Here is a 22,481-nt window from a genome sequence, read left to right on the forward strand (position 1 = left end):
AGTTCATATGAGTGCCACAGAAATGTCCCTCCAATCTTTCTGAATTTTTCTTGACTCACAGGTGGCACATTGTAGAAATCAAATTTTTGGAAAATTAGTCACTTGTCAAAATCTTGTGTTGATAAACATGCACTGTTCTTATCCTTTATTCCTTTAAAGCTGGGATCCTATAGGCCTTGGGAGGGTATCTAATGGGCTCATAGGAATTTTTTTTTGCATCCATCTAAGTACAAAGACAGACGCCCAGCCTAACCTCAAAGGTCATTGTTCATTTCTCTCTCACTGAGTCTCATGGGAAGGAAAAGTTAAGAAAAGAAAGAAGAGAAACAAACAAAGGCTGAAAATGGCTTGATAAAAATGGAAAAAGCCAAGCACGCCTCACTTCTTGCCTCACTGGCATGAAACAAGAATACACTGGAAAAGGTGGTTCTTCTCTCTTCCTTCCCCCATAGGATTACTCTGACACAAATCCACAGGTTCCAGTGCATACATAAAGACTGTACCATTTAGGCCGCTTTCATTGTGTAAAAATATTTAGCCTCCCTTCTGAAGCAGTGTAACACTGATAAAATTGATTCATATGGTCATCCATCAACAACTATTTTCTGGATGACTTACAGATCAAGACAAACAACATAAAATATTAAAAATACAAAATATAGTCTTTAAAAAACAACAGCAAAGAATGAAAACACAAAGAAAACTTTCCTTCGACTAGTAGAGAGAGAGCATAAAATAATTAGGAGCTGAGTTTATGAACCATAATGGTAGAAAGATGTTTCTCCCCCACCCTCCAAACCAGCTGTTTCTTTTCTCTTTTTCAAACAGTTTGAATAAAAATGCATTAGGGGATAAGCAGCTCTTTACCTTGTACCAAGCAAAACATAAAGGAGAGCTAGGTGAGCATTTTGGAGCAATTTTCAATGCTGGTGTGCCATTATCAAAAAGACCACAGCAGGCATTCAGTACTGCAGTTAGATTTGTAACCTATAGCTACAGATCCACAACTGCTTTGTATTCAATTGTTGCTGTGTTGTTGTTGCGTGCCTTCAAGCAGTTTCCAACTTACGGCAACCCTAAGGTGATCCTAGCACAAGATTTTCTGGATCCGAGTGTGTGACTCACCCAAGGGCGCCCAGTGGTTTTCCACGGTTGAGCAGGGATTCAAACCCATGTCTCCAGACTTGTAGTCTGTTCAAACCACTATACCACACTAGCTCTCTTGTATTCAGTAATGCTACATAAATGCCGCCCCAACCCATCTTAAGAGCCAGCCGATGAAAGTTTGTTCTGTTTCCAATTGCTGTGCAATGAAGGTGATTTTCCATCCCCCTCTGACCAGTGAGCAAGGTTGTGACAATCAGAAGCAGGACTCTTGCGACAAATTCTTGTTGCAACCTCTTGCTGGGGGGAGGCGGGTGGAAATATCATCCTCCTTTTGCCTTTCATCTGATCTTTTTCCTAATTTGGCAGCTGGCTGCTAAGGTAGGTGGGGATGGGTAGGTGGCCAGAAGATGTTACTTAAGCCCATTACAAATGGGCATAAAAGTGCGGACTGGGTGTGTACTAGGGTTAGGAAGGGGCGTCACTTCTTGACGCCCCTAACCTTAGTACGGACTGAGTCTGTACAAAATGGCAGCGATGTATGCACACGGGTGCTGCCATGACTACGTCACAACCGCGCCGCCTCTAAACGGGGCGGCGCGGTTGTGACGTAATGGGGCCGCGCAAGGGCGCCTAGGAGCTCCTTCCAGCTTTGCGTCGCTGGGCGCAGCCTTTACATGGCGACGCCAGGTGTCCTTGGATCTTCAAGCCTCAAGGACACCCCTTTCCAGGCCGCAGGGAAGCAGCCTTTTGCAGCTTCCCCGCGGCCTGGAAAGCGGCGGATCCGGGCCTCGGAGGCTGCCGTAGTGGCAGCTGAGGCCCTGATCTGGTGGGGAAAGGGCCGGTTACAGGCCGCCCCAAATGGGCGGCCTGTAATGCGCCTCAGTTACACATAATTAAATAAATACCCAGAGTAGAATATCAGCACTCCTCTTTACTGGCTACTTGTTTCACTAGTTGGTAGGGACAAATGGAGAACAGCTTTTAATAAGTAGCAAGAGCAAAAGTACATTTCTATACTGCTTATCAGTGCACTTAAACACTCCCTAAGCAGTTTACAATGTGTAAGCTAAGTGCCCCCAACAAGTTGGTACTCATTTTTAGAGACTTCGGAAGGATGCAAGCCTGAGTCAACCGTTGAACTCGCAACCTTGTGGTTTGTGAGTGAGTGGCTGCAGTACAGGCATTTAACCACTGTGTCACCAGAGTAATTAAGAGGACCACAATATTTCGGGGAGCCTGTTTATTGAGCTACCTAATGGGAACAAAATACATCGGTACCCTAACCTGAATGCATCATATGTAGCTTCCTGGATCTTAAATAATAGGGTATTTGATTGGATTATACTTTCAAGCTTATGTGTGAAGCAGGAAAATCAAGCCACTCAACCAGTTATGGTTGAATGCCATTTACTAATTTCCTATAAAATTATGGCTCTATGTAAGTGCATTCTGTCAACACACTTCCCTCTCTAGTCCTCTCCCTTTCTGTTAGCTCTCATCACATGAAGAATCCCACAGATTTTCTGAATAGGAGAGCTTCCTCTTTGTATGGATGCTATATCAGAAACATTATCACCATCACCATCATAATACAGGCAGCCCTTTGTATTCATGGATACTGCATCCACAGATTCAATCATCCACAACGTGAAAATATTTTTTAAAATCTAAAAAGCAAACCCTGGATTTGTCATATAATGAGACTTGATTTCTTTGCAGATGATCACTCGAAGAAATACCGTAACAGGTAAGCAACCTGTCCATCCTCTGGTGAAAGGCAAGAATGTAATCCATTCTGGAAGCACTGACACTCTTCTTTTCTCAGCCAGCCTTTAGTGTATATACCTGCTGGAATTTTGTAGATTCCTTGGCATTGTTTTTCTTTGCTTCATCCTTTAGCTCTTTTGTTGCATGTCCCTAAGTTTTACCCTCAATTTATTCACGGATCATGTCAAAATCCATAATTTTGGCCCCAAAACCTGCCCTCGACTTATACATGAGATCGACTTATAGTTGAGTATATACAGTACCTACGTAGACTCACATCTTGATATCTATATGCAGCCAGAATACATACAAAGGTCTGCTTATATTCAGGAACCTTTGTTAGATTGAAGGAATTGTGTATCATGGTGGCATTGTTTTTTTTATAGTAGGAAAAAAACTATAGTTGCTATCTTTCTATAGCTGTAATGTATCTATTTACGTCAAAGGGAATTCTTTCTAAAATTTTTGATATAATTCAATGCTTAGCTCTTTGAATAAGTCTGGGGAATCTCTGTGTGGAATTTCTGGCTCTTCAGCCAAGGTAGACTCATAATAATAATAATAATAATAATAATAATAATAATAATAATGATAATAATAATAATAAATTTATATACTGCTATTCCATTCGATCACAGCGGTGTACAACAATTGCAATAACGATACTTCTGTTTTCTCTGGATTCAAACTGAGTTTGTTTTCCCTTATCCAGCCCACTACCGACTCCAAGCAGGCATTTAGAGGAGAGATGCCATCCCTAGTCACTGCATCATTATTGAGATGGAAAGTCTGGTATCCTGATCACTAGACCTCTCCAGCTGAAAACGAAGGGGGGGGGGGAATGGATGGACTCTGAAGGGTATATTTATGTCTGAAAAGTTTGTGTACTGTGTAAGGTAGGAATGGGCCAGGTACAACCAAAGGTCACATCTGTCTCTCAGGGCTAAAAAAATTTGGGGGGGGGGGATGGGGAATTTTCACCACATTTTGTCCCCCTGGATCAAGTTAGACCTAGAAGCGTCTTATTGAAAGAGAAAGTGAACAAGAAGTGACTTGTATTCAATTCCCGTTGTTAAAACAGGTCTCCCCTGGGCTTAAAATGACCCAAGAGGGCCTAAAACCATGACAAAAATGGCCCCATGACAACTAGATGGCATTCAAGGCAAAAACATGATTCCCCCCCCCCCCAGTGGTTGCCATGGTGTGTGTGGCCCTCCAAGGTCTCCTGGAATCTAATGCACCATCCCTACAACCTTTTACCATTGCCCACCCCTACTGCAGGGAAACATTACTATGAAATTCCAACTTTCTCCCCCTGCCGATTAACAACTTCTTTGCATAGTGTGGGTGTCATGTTGTGCAACAGCAGTTTGAGAGTTGCTTTCCCACTGATATTTATGTAAGGGATGCAGCTGACATTAGTTTCAGTAGATTAAGGTCCTAACTGAATGCTACCATAACATTCCAAATGTTTTACTATAAGTGAAGTGCAGTCTTACCTGCATCTGAGTCCCCAATAGTATGCAGCTAAGAAGGGGTAGAAAGACAGACATTAGCAGAAATAGCAGTATCGAATGAGATGTCATTCCATTTCCCCCCCTGAAGAGTAACTTTTATGGCACTTCTGCTTCAAAAAGAAACCATAATAGTTTCTCTCCCATCATGTCTTTCTTTGCTATTCTTCTTGGTTTAGGAAAACATCTCATATTTTGGAGTTTAGCAAGTGGGTTAGTTGTGCAATAAAGTTTTGGGGCCCCAATACTGACCATTAGGGGTTTGACTGATAACTAGACATTGCATGGAACAGTGCCAGATAAACTAATGAGCCAAGCAAGTTCCTATCAAGAAATTAAAAGGGACAAGCTAAAGTGAGTCTAAATTTAGACTTTTGCCTCCTCAGATAAAGGAGGGGATTAGTTTAACATTTCGCAATATCCCTCATTGGATGGATTTGTTTAAAATTTCCATTAATACTACACAATGTAGTAACACTGCCATGAAACTGGAACCATGCCCTAAATTTTTGGCAGGTTTAAAAGTTCCTTTCAACACAAAAAATATTTTGAACATGAGAAACTCACGCTCTTTGCATCTTGTCCTTCTAACTTACTACTTCCCAGCTGAAATCCTACATGTTAATGTAGTTCCACACACCGAACGCTGCATCCTCCTTTTGTCTGGCAGCTGTCAAACCTTTGGAAGGGCTCCTACTGCTGTCACTTACTTCTGGGGAGGGGAGAGAGTAGAGAGGTGATGCAGGACATGGATGAGCAGCAGTTTCAGCTTGGTGGGGCAGGAAATCAGGGTGCACTCTCCAACGGAGTGCACCTATCTTTCTTTTCCCCTAGGAGCTCATAGCAGCTAGATCCTCATAGTCTGAACTACCTCTATACATTTCCCCTTCCCCACTGATAAATGGCAATGATGCCACCCCTTCTGGGGCTTGAAAGCAACTTGGTGATAGGTTTTTGGACAAAGTGCAAGAGTGTGTGAATAGCTCTCCCTACTCCATCCAAAAAGGAACCTATGTGCACATAAGTCACTACCAGGATGATGGCCTAAATCTTCTGTCTCGTGGGAGGGCTATTCCCTCCTCCCACTCCAGCCTCATAATCCTTCTGCTGCTAAACATTGAATAACTGGAAAGTTATTGATATCCGCCCTGTGGCCTGGGCATGAAGTGGGCTGTAAGTCAAATAAATTACTATGTTATCTACAGTCAGAAAGTTTGCAATCATTCAAACAACATCACTACTGAATCAATGCTAGAACATGCAAAGCTTACAGTCAGTCTGCTCTGACAACTGATTTTCAACACTGGGTTAAGAGATTTTTATGCAGAATTATACATTGCTGAGGATGCATTTTAATTTTAGGCCTTATGCTAGGCACTGAGCCCTTCCATCCAGCATGCTGACTCTTTCTCAAGCTTCCAAATGTTAACACCAAGAGGATGGCGTTAGAAACTTTTTCAATGATCTTTCCTCTAGAAAAAAATGGGGTTATATTTGTACCTGTCCTGGGAGATGGAAATAGCTTCCTCCCACTTCAGTGTCTCAGTAAAACTATATGAAATACTGTACATACCATGGCAGTACACTAGGTGGTGTATGGATGAAAGAACACCAATTCCTGACACCTGCACTAATGTACAGAAAACATCAAAATTGGTCACACATCCTGTTTTCCTACAGAAGGCTGAGACAGAATAGTGGTATAACTGAGACATTAACACACTGCCTTGTAAGATGCCAAGATAATCTCTCTCTCTCTCTCTCTCCAATATCTCCTCCCTATTACTCAAGATACATAGCTAGGATTCTGCCCAGCAAAATTCTGCCTTACTGCAATCCAGGAGGAAAGGAGAGCAAATGGCTTCGTCAGATCCCTGGCAGCTGCCTGTTCTTATGGGCATGCATCAAGGGCAAGCAATGGCAAGGCTTCTGCTGTGGAATTTGAGCATTACTAAAAGGGTACCTTCAAGTGCCAAAAATGTAAGATCCTACCATCTTTGCTAAGTCAAAATGCAACTGACCTTCATCTGAATATACTTAGAGAAAACACATTTTATAGAACAAGTTAAAACAATGAATAGATATTGTCCTTGAAACTCTTAGACAAATTACCTTCCGTACAATAATGGGGGGAAATTGAGAGAAAGATCTATTAACGTTTCTATGTGAAAGGGTGGATATTTATTGAACTATAAAACTACTCAAAAGCCAAGACTTGGTCTTTAAAGTTGCAGCTCATTTCAAACATTCCTTTTAATGAATTCCACATACAGCAATTTCCTAGTGGTATGAACACCCCAAATCTCCTCTCTAAATATAGGGAAGTTTGTAACAGGTTCAATTGGAGACATCAAAAACATTTTAAATAGACGCCACAAGATGCATGAGTAGTTTAAAGGTCAAATTTATTAGGAGATTAAGAGATGTATTATACATGGACTATAAATACAGCACAGCTGACTTTATTCACAGTCAGACGCAGAGACAGCCAATGCCAACCTATTTTGTGGACACCCTTGTCCTTTTGTTCCAAGAAAAGTTTGCACCATAAGACTTGGATTTAGGTTTTGGAATCCTCCGCTCTTGAACATCATAGCTCCAGCCTAGGAAAAAACACGTAGAGAATTCTAAACAACACACATACAGCCGATAAGACGGAGCAAGTGCAACACAAACAAAAGTAACTTCAAGCTTTTAAGAGCTAACAAAAAAGAAATAACCAACATATTTGATATATAATATGTAATTACTAGCTTATTCTTTTGTAAAACCCAGTGAACAGTAATCCTTTAAGACAGATATGCCTCAAATGTGACTTACACCTGTTCCCAGGTTTGTCAGATCTCAGGCATTGCATGTTCCAACTTTCACCGCTCTTGCTGATGGACCAGCATTGACACTTGACAAATGAAGTCCTGTAATTTTATGCATCTACACCTCTCTATCTGATGTCGGGCCAAGTTTTGAAAATATGCATGGTAGCAGAGTACCACAATGCCACAAGGAAAACAAGAAGGACAAAGAGGTGAGCTTAGGAGAATATATTAAGTGGCCTTCAAATCAGAATCAGCTGCTCTGTAGACCAGGAACACTGCCAATACTTCCATGGCCTCAAATAAAAATCAGATGGAATCAAAAGGCACTAATCTCTTGAACGGGTTGTTCCCTTTTGTAAACCCTGCTCCAGCAGTAGCTGTCTTTCGGATTGAACAGCTGGAGCAGTATGATAATGATACAGAGGAAGAAGTGATGATCATGGAAGATAAAGAGGAATCTCAGGCTAAAAGATTTTATGAAAGGATAACACATCTTTATAGGGGAGTTATTAAACTACTAATAAAAAGTACAAAAAAGACAATTTTTGTGTTTGGGTTCTGTGGGCTGCTAAGAAGTAGGAGAAAGGGAGAGAAACTTCTTTCATTTTCTTCTTAAGCATCTATGACACAATCCAAACAATTACACAAATAGTTCCATATATTCAACTGGCACTTCAATGTTTCTGGAACATCAGCCATTCCTATTCCCATCCTTCCCCACGCACCTTTTAATGGGAAAATAACTTTGTTAAGGTTCTATTTTATTGTTAGTAATGAGAAATGAAAGTTGCTTTTCTGTTCAAAGAACTAAGGTCAACAATTCTAATGATGGACACCTATGGGTAGTTTTTTAAAGTTTAGTATTATTCTTCTATGAAGGATACAAGGCCTTTTACCTTGAATATGTGAGGTCTCTAAGTGGGCAGCAAGATATGGCTGTGCATGCTGGCCCCATACCCATGTACTCCTGGCATTACCCTCTTGCATTACAACCTTGCCATGTCCAGAAGGGAAATCTGAAAAGATACCCTACTGACATTCACTTCAAGGTTAGGAAGGATAGGCTGCTTATCTGTAACTGTAGTTCTTTGAGTGATCATCTGTGAAGTCACACCACTGGGTTGTACTGCGCTGTGCAGTGCACCACTTGGCAGTAACCGCACCCACTCTGAAGGGATTATAGCACAACTCTCACCATTTTACCTCAGTTCCATGGATGCCACAATGGCAGCAACCAAAGATCTAAAGATAGGCAGGACACACCAAGGAGAAGATGGGTAGGGTTCTGTGAATTCACAGGTAACCACTCAAAGAGCTACAGTTATAGGTAAGCAACCTCTCCTCCTTCTTTGTGGTCTCTGTGATTCACACAACTGGGAGAAAATCAAGTTACTAGCATATGAGGCAGAAGTATCATGCCATACAGAAGCCAATAGATCTCTCAAAGTCATCAGATAAGACAGGATACAACACAGCCCTCCCAAAGGCAGGATCAGTCTACTGGCATCAATCCAGCAGTGGGTGATGAAAGTCAAAGGCTGTGACCAGGAAACTACGTTGCATATGTTCTCAATACACACTCGACTCAAAAAGGCAGAAGAGGCAGTTGTAGCTCATGTTAAATGACTTTGAATTGGAGTGGGAGGATCTTTCTTGTAGGCCAGCTGGATCACAGTGACTACACATTTTGAGAAGTGCTGTGAAGACACAGACAGTCCTTTCTGTCTCAAAAAATGATAGTTGAAAAGTTACTGCAAAATCCTAAAGGCATGATTTCTGTTGACATAGAATGCAAGTGCTTTCCTGACATCGAGGGAGTGCAGAGCCCACTCTCCTGACTGATGTGAAATGCCAAGATGACTCTAGAAAGAAAGACAATGTCTAGTCTGTGGACAATTTTGTCCTAATGGAATGGAAGGTAGGGAGGGTTTACTCTAAGTTTGGTGGGTTATAGACTGCCCATTTGGGGCAGTCTGGACCCGCCCCTTTCCCCGGTGTATCGGGGCCTCAGTGTGCAGAGCGGCAGCCGCTGAGGCCCCGATCCACCGCTTTTCAGGCTGCAGGGAAGCAGCAAAACGCCGCTACCCCGCAGCCTGAAAAGGGGTGTCCCTGGGGCTTCAAGCCCCAAGGACACCCCATGGTGGCGGGGAGAAGAGAAAGGGGCCGCTTGGCCCCTTTCTCTTTTAGTCCGCTGGGCACAGCCATCTGAAGGCTGCGCCCAGCGGACTAAACCAGGAAGGAGCTCCGAAACGGAGCTCCTTCCTGCTCCATGTTCAGGGCGCACTAAGCGCCCTGACACGGAGCAAGGACGTCACATCTGCGCCGCCCCGTCTAGAGGCGGCGCGGCCGTGATGTCCTCATGGCGGCGGTCGTATGGAAGGGCCGCCGCCGTTTAGTGTGTGATGAGCACGCACTAGGGTTAGGGCGGTGCGGAAGCACCGCCCTTTTGTAACCCTAGTGCGTGCTCGTCACGCACTAAAGTGCCGGTCTGTAACCGGCCTATGTAAAGTTCATCTGCCCATCTGGCAGACATAATGGCCACCAGGAAAGCCGTTTTCCACACGAGCAATCTGATGTCACAAGATGCCAAGGGCTCAAAGGTTTCCTGGTCAAAACGAGACAGAGCTAATTCTAAGTTCCATTAGAACAGTGTCAGTTATGAGACTGGAGGATTGAAGTTCTTATAATCCTTCCGAAACCAATGGGTCCTAGAAAACAGATGGTTTACCAATGAGCTGAAAGCAAGCTGATATGGCAGCAAATAGAGGGAAAGAAAGATCTTTCTGAGAAAGTATGAAAAGAAACTCAAGTACATTACTAGCTTTAGCCCAACCCAGAGAGATCCATCTCAGTTCCAGGAAGGACAGAAAAGCCTTCACTTATATTGATAGGACTGTTGCGTAGATGGCCTGTGAGCAGTTCCAATAACTGTCCTGACTGCATCTGGAAGAGACGCTAATGTTGTATCGTACATGCTGTGTGTTTTAGAGTGTCTGGATGTCTCATCATTGTGTTGTGCATGGTGAGAAGGTCTGGTTGATCTCGAAGCTTGAGATAGATCTGATGAGACAAAGCCAGCTGCGCCCTTTCCTAGAAGTAAGGGACCTAGAAACTGTAGTACATGCACTGGTAACCTCACAACACGATTTCTGTAATGCGCTCTATGTGGGGCTACCCTTGTGCCTAGTCCGGAAACTCCCAATTAGAACAAAACATGGCAGCCAGGTTAGTTACCGGAAATTCTAGGAGTGACCGGATTACACCAATTCTAAAGTCATTCCACTGGCTGCCTATTAGTTTTCGGGCACAGTACAAGGTGTTGGTTATTACCTTTAAACCCCTACATGGCTTGAGTCCAACCTATTCAAGGGATTGTCTACTTCCATACAATCCACCCTGCACACAGCCTTGAAATACCAGATTAACTGCAACCTCCCAGAGGACCTTTTTGACAACTGCTCCCAGGCTATGGAACAGCCTGCAAGATGAGATCTGTCAAATTACCAACTTAGACAGCTTCAAAAAAGCTGTCAAGATGGATCTCTTCTGGCAAACCTTTCCCAAATAAATTTCCCGATCACAGATTGATTACCCCCTCACACCATGTATTTACTACCACCCTGCCTATGTCATCTTTATTATAAATTGATTTTAAAACTCTTTAATCGTAATATATTTAATTCTCCATTTTGTGCATGACCGAGAAACAGGAATTTATATTGTCTTTTATTAATGTTTTTGGCTTCTTGTTGGTGGTGTCCTCCATTTTTCTTGAATGTCTTACATTCTGTCCTACATCATGCCCTACATTTTTCCTCCACTTTGAGGGGCTATGGGGGGGTGCCAAAATATTTTTTTGCCGAGGGTGGCCAAATAACTAGAGCCGGCCCTGTGGGCCAGCAGATAATACATAGTTAAGTATTCTTAACCAGGACTGTGATGTAGGATCCTGGTTTACATCTTTATTTTCACTAACTTCTCAACTGAGACAACAAATTTACTGTAGTTATTAGGCCACTAGAGAAGGGGGTGAAGCCTACTGACCAACCATTATTATGTGAAGCTGCGCATAGGCTTCACCAGACTGCCAAAAGAGTCCATGACACAAAAAGCTATAGTATGTTTGCCATGGGCAAGATTGCAACTTAAGTATTGAGCATACTGTTCTTTCTGGCAATGTAATTAAATATATTTAATTGTATTTATATATAATTATATAAATATGTAATTGTAATTATATATATGATCCTATCAATTTCCTTAAATATGCCATATGATGTTCTCCTCAAAGTAACATGCTGCACATATAGAAAACCTGGGAGATGATGTGGAAGAGGCATTAGAAAACTTTCCAAGTAGGGTAAGCACATGCAGTGGTGGGTGGGAAGATTGCAATGGTGAACCTTGAGACCTTAATCATTATGTATTCCTGTTATCTCACCCAGCACACCTTTACAACAGATTAATGTTTTTTATTTTAAAAAGTAGCAATAAAAAGTTATATAAAATGGGGGGAGGGGGGAACAATCATGGCTGAGATCCTGCATCGTCAGAAATATGGATCAGGTTCCATCCTCATATTTATGCCTAATGATGTCCACCTCTTTAACCTGGCAGTGCCTGAACCAAAGGGTTTACAAGGTACTGCAGACTGAGGCAATGAGAAATGACATTGAGAGACTCCTTGGGGGTTCGCTCTGTAACTGCTTGTCTCAAGTTGCCATGCCACTGGACGAGAACTGCAGATGTCATTTCCCAGCACTTCTGAAACCCTTTGGTTGGGGCATTGCCAGGCTGAAAAGGTAAGGTTTGGGGATCATGTTCAGTTGTTAATGAATGGGAACATAAATCCCCAGTAGCTATGATCTCATGTAATTACTGAACAGGATGTCACCCATTGTGTTAAATCAGTCATACCCAACACACCTATCCAGTTGTTTCAGACTGACTCCCATCAACCTAGTCAGAAATCCCAGTTGATGAATGGTGATAGATGCTGCTGGGCAAAACATCTGGAGGGACCCAGACTAGGAAAAGCTAGTGTAAAATTTTGTTGTTCTTTAAAAGGCATGTTCTGTAATGGGGATGTTCAAAATAAAGCTTTCTACCCATCTTGACAATCCATATCCCAAATGCCTACTATCTGTACACATTAGCAGGTTTTGCATCAAGCTAATTTCAATTGCCTGTTTTATTCTGAATCAGACTCAAAAGGAGTGATAGTACAACACATTCCCATGTGGAAAAACCCAGGACTTAGGAAAGCCAATTTTTGAGATTACATCTCCCAGAATGCAGATTTTCAAAATGCTGAGATTCTAGAAATTTGGAAGCTATTGTACCTTCATGAATGTAGTCTTTTTCCAGCTGGGTAATGGAGCCTGTACGGCAGCCACTCACTCACAAACCACAAGGTTGTGGGTTCAATACCAGCCAAGGGCTCAAGCTTGACTCGGCCTGGTATGATTCGCAGAGACCACGAAGAAGAAGTGGTATAGAAACGTACTGCTATTGCTATTGCTGTCACACCAACAGCTCAAATGTGTCCTCCTGCTCCCAAACAGGAACAAGTCTGCTTTCACTTGCTCTCAGCAGCTAATGGGACAAAGCAAAGCAGAGGTGTTCTACGTATACACAGAGGGACAGGCAGTACAAACAGAAAATGGTGCTTTAACTTCTAGTATAAGGAGACACTTTAAAAAAAATATCCAGCATAATTCAATCCTGAAGCAAATGTATACTAAGCAGGAAGATATTAGACAGGCCTGGGTTCTACACACTAGCCTTCATTCCCCTAGAGACAACTTCTACTTTTGACTCTAGAGTTCATGAGTGAAAATGAGTTTAATGGCCCCATGTTTTTGAGTGTTATAAACTAGCACATAAACTACCACATAATTTGGCACCACTAGATCTGCCTGGCAATCTCTGTGTTCAGGGGGCCTTGTCATGGAATTAGTGAGGCTTGTTGTAGGCCAAGATAAAGGTGCCCTGGCACAGGCATATGGGAAAACTTATATATCACCCACATTATACTGGGCTTTAGGCCAACACTCTTGGTTCCTCACTTCAGTGAGTACTAAGTTTCTTGTCAAATATTTCTAAGAAATGAGATAAAGAAAAGGGCAGAGGTTTTTTTTTAATGCCAACACTTCAGGGGCTGTCAACAATTATAAGAATTTCTAAAAAATCCTCAGAGTAGTAAAATGCTAAGGATGATTGACACATTCAAACTATATTTTAGTTCAGCTACAAATACTCCAATTCAACACTTTTAGTTCTGCATAAAGGACTCAGATGATCAAGAATGCACTTTATGCAACTGGAGTGTAGCATCTGAGTGTCTCAATGAGAGTACTGAATACTATTTATGACAAATGCTTAAGCAAAAGCCATGAAACAAGGCAGCACATAAGCCACGAAGCAGCATTCCAAATTCGACAATGCACTAGGGAAAAATCTGCCTGGGATGCTTGCCATAGAAAGTACAAGGCACTAGCAACTCAGGGAAACAAGAGCAACCCCACTATTGGGCAAAAGGAAATGAAAAATAAGAGGAGGAAAGAGATGTGAGGAAACTAAGAATGGAGTAAAACAGAAAAAGAGCGCCATCAATGGAAAATTGGAAGATTAGTTTTCAGTACCAACTAAATCAAGGGGAAAGCCAGACTCCTAATTCAGACTGTGCATGGGGGGAGTGCTGATATCTGAATATCCCAAGTCCAGCATCATGCAGGTACAGGGCTGCTGAGTGAGTAGCAGTTCTGGGCATGGGTTACCAATGTTACTCGCCACAACAGGCACTGCTGCTTACTCAATGGTCACAATCCTGTGATGCTGAAGCAGAAGTTCCATGCCACCACCTTTTCATATTTTCAGAGAAGGGCAATGGATTCCCCTGTCCCTCCCTGTGCCATCCAGGTCACTGCTTCACATACCATTTTTTTCAGCAAATGCAATAGCTGCTTCTTTTGTAGAAAAGGACAGAAGCATGTTGGATAGAGGATCCGCTCTGTAAGAAATTAGGAATGTTGTTATTTATTTTTAAATGTTAGGTATTTTTTAAAAACCATTTCAGAGCAGGGTATACCATTAGAAAAATGACACAAAATAAAAAGGAAACAGGCAAAAACTTTACAATAGACTAAAACTTGCATAATTCAGACAGTAAAATCTATTAGGATGTTTGGGTAGATAAAACTATTTTCCCATGGCATCTAATAATAATAATAATAATAATAATAATAATAATAATAATAATTTTTATTTGTATACCACTTTTCCTTAGATCAAAGTGGTTTACAGACCAATAAAACCGTTACATCTCATAAAATAGATAAAATGCAAAATACAAATTATATAAAATCTAAAAAACAATCATTCAAGAGAGTAAGACAGAGAGTCATTTTTTTAAATTTTTAAATGTTTCCAGGGGGGGTCACAAGAAGGAGCTCCTCGGGAAGACCATTCCAGATTTGTGGGGCCGCCACTGAAAAGGCCATCTGGGATGTAACAACGTATTTGGAAGATGGAATTTACAACAGGTTCTTCCCAGATGTCCTAAGTGTATGGGGTGGATTATATGGGGAGATGCGGTCCCTCAAGTAACTTGGGCCCAAGCCATGTAAGGCTTTATAGGTAATAACCAACACCTTGTATTGCGCTCGGAAGCGAATGGGCAGCCAGTGAAGATTTTTCAGAATAGGTGTTATGTGGTCAACTCTGGATGCGCCGGTGACCAGTCTGGCTGCCATGTTTTGTACTAACTGAAGCTTCTGGGCTTGGTACAAGGGTAGCCCCATGTAGAGCGCATTACAGAAATCTAAACAAGAGGTTACCAGAGCATGTACCACGGTTTCAAGGTCCCTTCGGCCCAGGTAAGGTCGCAGCTGGCGTATCAACCGAAGCTGATAGCAAGCACTTCTGACCGTCGCATCTACTTGAGATGACAACTGCAGGGACGAGTCCAGAAGTACTCCTAAGCTGCAAACTTTGTCCTTCAGGGGAAGTGTGACTCCGTTCAGGACAGGTGGATAAATTTCCTTCCCCGGGCCTGGGGGACCTATCACCAGTACTTCCGTTTTCTCTGGATTCAGACTGAGTTTGCTTTCCCTCATCCAGCCCATTACTGACTCCAGGCAGGCATTTAGAGGAGAGACTCCATTCTTAGTCACTGCATCAGTCGGAGACACAGAGAAGCATATTTGGGTGTCATCAGCGTACTGATAACACTGCGCCCCGTGACTCCGGCTAATCTCTCCCAGCAGTTTCATGTAAATGTTAAACAAAGTGGGGGACAATATAGTCCCTGAGGGACACCAGATGTCAATTCCCTCTTGGAGGAGCACGTGTCCCCCAACTGCACCATTTGGAATCTGCCAGAGAGGTAGGAACGGAACCACTGGAGCACAGTGCCCCTGATTCCCAACTCCCTCAGGCATTCCAGGAGGATACCGTGGTCGATGGTATCAAAAGCCGCTGAGATGTCCAATAGCACCAACAAGGCCACACTTCCCCTGTCGATGCCCAGACGGAGATCGACTAAGGCGACCATGGCAGTCTCAACTCCATATCCCACTCTGAAGCCAGTTTGAAATGGGTCCAGGTAATCGGTTTCATCCAAGACAGATTGGAGTTGGAAGGCAACTGCTCTCTCGATCACCTTACCTAAAAATGGCAGTAATGAGACCGGCCTATAGTTGTTCCTTAACAGAGGGTCCAGGGAGGGTTTTTTAAGCAACTGTTTGACTATTGCTAGTTTTAATCTAGATGGAAATTTTCCCTCCCTGAATGATTTGTTAATTATGAGTTGCAATAATGATGTTACCGCATCACCACCCTGGGTGGCCAGCCAAGAGGGACAGGGATCGAGAGAGCACGTCGTCTTCCTAACACTTCCAAGGAGCCTGTCCACTTCATCGGTATGTACAAACTCAAAATGATCCAATATAACAGAGTCCACGGAAGCTCTGGACACCTCTCCTATTGTTTCTGATGAAATGCCTGCATCGAGATCAACCTTTATCCGAGATATTTTATCTGTGAAGAAGTTGTTCAAATCATCACAGCAGGCCTTAGTTGGTTCTAAAATAGGGTTCAGAGTGGGAGGAAGCTGAGTCAGCTCCCTCACCACCCTGAACAGCTCTGCCGGATGTCACTCTGCAGACGCAATACGTGCAGTATAGAAGGAATTTTTTGCTGCACCTATTGCCACTCCATAAGACTTCAAAAGAGCCTGAGGGAGTGTCTTATCAGAGAAGCACTGGTGTCTCCACCAGCTGCGCTCTAGTCGTTGCACGGACCACTTCATTTCCCGGAGATCTTCCGTATACCAGGGTTTCTTATTAGAAGCGGGCCAGAAAGGACGCTTAGGAGCGATACTGTGTATAGTCCTGGAGAGATCATTATCCCAGATGTTAGTCAGGGCATCAACAGAATCGCCATCAGATCCAACCATAAACCCCTCTAAGGCTTCTTGGAACCTTTTGGGTTCCATCAGCCTGCGAGGGTGGACCATCCTAATGGGTCCTCCACCCCCGGGGGGGATTTGGATAGTTGCCTTAAGTCGAACCTCAACCAGGAAATGATCCGTCCATGACAGAGCAGAGGTACTGCAAACCTCTGCCCACGGATTCTCCCAATCTGTACTAAAGACGACATCGAGCGTATTACCTGCGCAATGTGTTGGGCCCGAGACTAACTGGGACAGGCCCATGGTATTAAGCATCAATCCTGCCTTCCCCTATGTGATAATTCCACCCTCCTACCGCTATATCTCCCCTTGCCCCACACTACTTCAATCGGAGCTCCATGAATTAGATCTAAATTAATATGACCCCCCACTTCCCCACCAAAACCATCACTGCACTCTAACATGTCACTGCTTAATAGCGATACAATTAATACATGGAGGAGAACCTGCATTAGGCTCATTCCTCCCACTATCATATGCTTACCCCAATAGCAACCACCCAACAACAATGTGCAGTTGTTAGAGTGCTCCTCAGGAGTTGCACAACTGTGCAGGGATGGCAAAACACAAACAGTCCTGGGGCACAGCACACACACACACACAAGCAGCGTCCTTTGGGGTCAGAGAGAGAAAGGAGCCTTTTGAAGGTGCTGCTCTCACCAGCACGCCCCTCCTCCTCTACGTGATAGGAGTATTTGTACCAAGCTAAGAAAGCATACACTCCTCCCTTACAGATGATATTTGTAGCTCTTATTGAAGCAAGAGGCATGAAAAAGACTCTTGAGAGTCTTGAGAGAGCATGCAAGAAAACAGGTAGGTTGATATTAGTTACTTGGATTTTGGGTCAACAATTTGATCAGGCCTAGATGTAAAAAGGCAGCCAAAGATGTTATTTTAAAATTGGTCTGACATGAACTACATCAGTCAACCTTGAGGCAGTCACATTTTGTATTAATTAAGACTTCACAACTGACTTCCAAGTGTAACATATTGTGCTGAGTAAGCCAACTGAGAAGTTACTTCACTATGGCTGACTGAAAGATGATAAAAGCATTTGGTGCTACATTACTTTATTGGGCCTCTTAAATTGGTGCTATGTATAGACATTTCCCTAAGCAGTGATGTGGGTCTTACAAAAAAGCAGAACTGAATTTTTTTTCTGGTGCTCTAAATAACGTTATCTGATATAGCACACATGGTTTAAATATTCAAACACATTCAAAGATTTATGTGGAAATTATTTAGTAGAGTATTTGCAATAATGTAAAAAGAGTAGAATATATTTTTATTTAACACAAGATATTTAGACTAGCTAACATGACTAATTGCAGTATAACACTACCATGCTGTATATCGTGTGTGTGTGGAAAATTTTCACAGAAAGATACAGCCTTGGAAAATTTCCCACCCCACATCTCCACCCTAAAGCCACGGGTGGACAAAGTGAACCCTCCAGATACACTTGAACTACAACCTGCAGTGTTCTTTATCATTGGCTGTGCTGGTTAGATATGATTACTGCTGTAATCCAAAAAACATCACCTACCCCTGCCCAAAACTGAGCCTGTTTTCCTAGGCAGACTATAATCCTGTTCAGAACTGATTCAACATCATTTCTGCAAACATGAGAATCATCAGCTCACAGGACCTGCATCTCATCAGGATTAAACTCCAGTTAATTGTTCCTCAATGAGCCCATTAGTGAATCTAATCGCGGATTCAGCACTTCCACCATCTCATCTGATTTTGCAGAAACAAAGCTGAATGTCATGAACATACTGGTAGCACTTAACTTCCAAAAGATGACATCCTGCAACATCAGACAGATAAAGGGCGTAGTCAACCCAGGAGCAACTTTGACCATTTGGTAACCACTATGGGTGGAAATATAGTGGAAAATCAATTGCTGAATTTTGACAAAAAGTGGCAAAAGTAGTTAAAACAAGCTGGAAATACTTACCTTAATGGTGTTTTGTTGGTTTGGTATTGAATGTTGGTGATGATTCATTAAACTATTTAAAGCATGTTGGTTTTAATGGCTCTTAATGGTCTGCCACTGAAATTCAGTGGTGTTTAACTTGTGGGCCCCACAAAAATAGCTTTGGGGGCCTGGATATGTTGCTTATTCTAACATAGACATTTGAAATTTTGGGGACTTGGACTTGCATAAGTGCCCACAAGTCAAGCAAAAGTTAATTCCGAAGCTGGATAACACATAGTCAAGCAATCTGAGATATATTCTAATCAAGTATTTGCATCCTGCTTGAGATATGGTACAAGTTTTCTGTATCCAAATGCTAGTCTGCAGCAACTCAACTTGGGGTTAGGGAATGCATTTGGTGGTATCAGAAAGAGAGAAGGAGGCAACAGTGAAAGATAATCTACATTTTCTATTTGCATTCTTCTTATTTCTAAAGTGGAGATGGATGTATCACAATAGGGCCAGGAATTCTTAGCCTTCAGCTTTTGGAATGAGCCAAACATCCAGCCCACAGCCAGCCCAAAATGCTGAACATGTGCAATGCTTACTTTTTCAAAATACCTCTTTCATGAATAATACCATCACAGTAACTAAAACAGAACTTTCAGTGCTATCAAGGGAAGAAAGATGAATTCTCAGAATTCATGAGAATAGATGATATATAAAGTCTGGCTGTGATAGTTTGTTTATTGTGCAGTTAACACAGACTTTAATAAGTGGCTAGAACACTGTGGAGATGCTGCCACAAGCTACTGCACTACAAACAAATATCAACTCTCATTTTGGAGGTCACTCAGTATTGCATTAGGAAGAGAAGGAAATCGAAGGTATTTTCCAGCCTCTTATAGCCTGCCTTGGGCGAAAGCAATCTAAATATGTTACTAAACATATTTAGGGCAACAGAATCAACATTGACTCTACCAGCTCAACATCTCATATATTGTTGTGAACACTGCAACAAGCATTTATTATAAAGTGTTACTTGCATGTAGGTTTAACTGAATGACTGAATACTTTCTCAAACGTGCAAGAAATATCTGCCATTAGAACAGTACTATGTATTTAGATAACACTGTGTAAATGTTTGAGAACTTCACATACAGCTACTAATTCTTTTGGCATTCTGCAAGGTAGGTCAGCATTATTATTCCTACATTGCAGGTGCATGACTGATGCTCAGACCTAGTGCCTATGTATGTAAGTATCTATATGTAAGCTGTATATGTATTTTCTGTCTGCTTTACTTCAAAGGATCTAAACTCCTCAATGCAAATAAAAAGAAAGTCCATGAGGCATCAGCAGTCCTGTCTGCTAAGGGAAGCTTAGTATGGTCTTTGGATGTGGACTGTTAACTTACAAAAATCCTTAGGACTCAGATTACCTGGCTGTTGGCAATCCATCCCCTATGAGATCTTTAGAAACTTTATATCATATCAGCTAATGTACTGATGGCTTGAGCAGAGACATAGAGACAGGGAAGACTGTGAAGGGGGCTGCTGTATAAGAAAGGCCAGAGAATGGAGATCAATTACCTGATCATTATACTTACGTTGATGCCCAACCCATCAAAGGGTTTTCCCAGCGCTCCCTTGTATCAAATTCCATCTTCCATTTTTTGGTGTTATTAACACCAGCTTGCATGGCATTACGGGCTGGAACAAATATATGAACCTTCCTGGTTTTAATATGCTCCTCTGGTACCCCAGTTAAAGGTGTAAGGTCCTAAAAGAAAAAAAATGACAAATATAATTATGAATGCCTGTATGTCTTTTTCTTAAGGCAATAAAGGAAACAGAATGCATAATACAATAGATATGTCTAATATTCCTGAGCTATATAGACTGAGAAGAGCAAGTAAAAGGCTACTTTGTTTTTGAGGTGATACAGTGATTTGAGTGCTCAATTGTGACTCTAGAGACCAGGATTCAATTCCCAGCACGGCCATGATGCTCACTGGTGACCTTGGGTAAGTCACATGCTCTCAGGCTCTGGGAAAGGCAATGACAAATCTCCACAAATACATCTCTCATACCCTCCTTCCTCCCAACATGCCCATTAGCAACACCATGCCTAACCCCAGAGACAGATGAAAGGTCCTCCCTCCAGTCCAATTGCCATTGCCCTGGCATTGGAGAGAGAGAAGAACCAGCAGCATTTGCTGGACTTGATCCCCTTCCCCACTGCTATCCCTGTCTACTTTTGTGTCATGTCTACTCATATAGTAGATTGTCTGAAATAAGTGGAAATAAAATCTGAAAGGATTAATTTAACTGTTATTGTTTTCAATGGGTTTACTCTATGAAAAAGCTGAGATCCAGTACCAGAGGTTCAAAACTGATTTGCAGAAAACTATACCCTCCTTTCTCTTTTGCACTGTAAAGTCTTTGGATTCCAACATTCACCTTATGAATTTAGGTCTTATGGTTGCAGAGGTGGGGTTGAACTGACAATTTTAAACATTTCATCTGTGGCCCTCAATACTGAACAATTTCTTTTAGACTGATTACATTGACTTCATAACTATTACTAATAAAAAGTGCATGGACATAGCAGGATAGGGTTTCATCCTGTCACATCAGTCATTCTGGATCCATTTAAAGTAACTAATCAAAAACCTTGGATAAAACAATGTGGCTACCATCAGGAGGTTTCTGGGTGTCTGAACGGGGAGCATTAAAAGTAGAGCTGTGTATACAAAACATAACAGTATTAGTTGAAATCTAAAGAAGTTCACATGTATGGTCAAGTCTATCACCAGGGTTATTCTTTTCCAACTGCAGTTTTCTGTGCAACATGAGAGACTTCTTTAAAGGCTCTTCAACTTTCAGTAGTGGGGGAAGGCTTGGAGGATACAGTAGCATTGAGAACTCTTAAACACTGCAATCTACATAGTTCTTTCGGATCATGGTGATTACTGAAAGAGGCTAATCAAATTCATATATCGTCTGTCCTGCTGCTACAAAACATGCAAGTTAAATGTGATAATATGATCCTTCTAGACAGTCATGCATACAATACTACAATTACAACCACCTCAGTCCATTCAGACTGAGCAGCATACAGAAGTAATCTTCATGGAAATTCTCTATAATCTGCATTGTAATCTAGCCTTTCTGACATCTGTTGAAAAAAAGTGTGGATTATGAAATACTTCCCCCAGAAGCCATCATATTAAACTAGCACAAGTAACTGAAAACTGCCGCCTACTTAGATTCTTGCATGTACAATGGCAATGGGTGAGGCTTGGACTCTCTTCCGTTGCCTCTCTCTCCAGGAACAAAAGGCCAATCTGGTGCAAGTCCAACTACAGCCAGACAGAACTAATCCAAACCAGTGATGACATGACTTAAATTTGAGGAGGCAAACAAGTTTAAATAGCACACTGGGATTTTAAAAATAAGCCTCAAGCTACCAACTTCATAGTCTCTTCTGTCACAAAATTTCAAACCTCTTCATACTCTCACCAGACCATCCTTAGAAAAAGGGGAGGCATGTCTTCTACTCCCTCCTCCTCTTTTTGTTTCACTTTATAAAATAAACTTGGAGAGATCAGTCACAACTGGCAAGTGTGAAATGTTTGTCTTGCATTTAGAACTAAAGGGGGGGGGGGGAGCCACAGGAAATTACAACAACGCATAAAAGCTGAGCTCAGACTACCTAAAGCAAACTGTCAAAATATTTTAACAATTTAATCATAAATGTTTTCTTTGAGTCCAAGTAGTGTTTATGTTGAATTCCAGTCTAGTCAAAATACGAAGACACACCAATTATTAGTCAAAATGTTGCAACACATAAAGCTACATTCTCTCCTGACAGATTGGCAT

At 42.0% G+C, this 22,481-nt stretch overlaps 1 protein-coding gene across 2 annotated transcripts in view; it reads right to left on the reverse strand.

Annotated features, from left to right (window-relative positions):
* Positions 1-6,776: 6,776 nt before the first annotated feature.
* NDUFS4 (NADH:ubiquinone oxidoreductase subunit S4) overlaps positions 6,777-22,481 on the reverse strand; it is a 70,205-nt gene continuing 54,500 nt past the window's right edge. For both annotated transcript variants that reach the window (XM_089495678.1, XM_089495687.1), the window contains 3 exons: positions 20,207-20,379; positions 14,143-14,216; positions 6,777-6,991 (listed from right to left, as the gene is read on the reverse strand). In XM_089495678.1, coding sequence (XP_089351804.1) covers positions 6,888-6,991; positions 14,143-14,216; positions 20,207-20,379 — 351 coding nt within the window. In that variant the 3' untranslated portion in view covers positions 6,777-6,887. The remainder of the gene's footprint in view (positions 6,992-14,142; positions 14,217-20,206; positions 20,380-22,481) is intronic.

The sequence above is a fragment of the Sceloporus occidentalis genome, unplaced genomic scaffold (genome assembly GCF_023333645.1).
Source record: "Sceloporus occidentalis isolate IW3139 unplaced genomic scaffold, rSceOcc1.0.p SCAF_1, whole genome shotgun sequence".
In the NCBI taxonomy this organism is placed as follows: domain Eukaryota; kingdom Metazoa; phylum Chordata; class Lepidosauria; order Squamata; family Phrynosomatidae; genus Sceloporus; species Sceloporus occidentalis.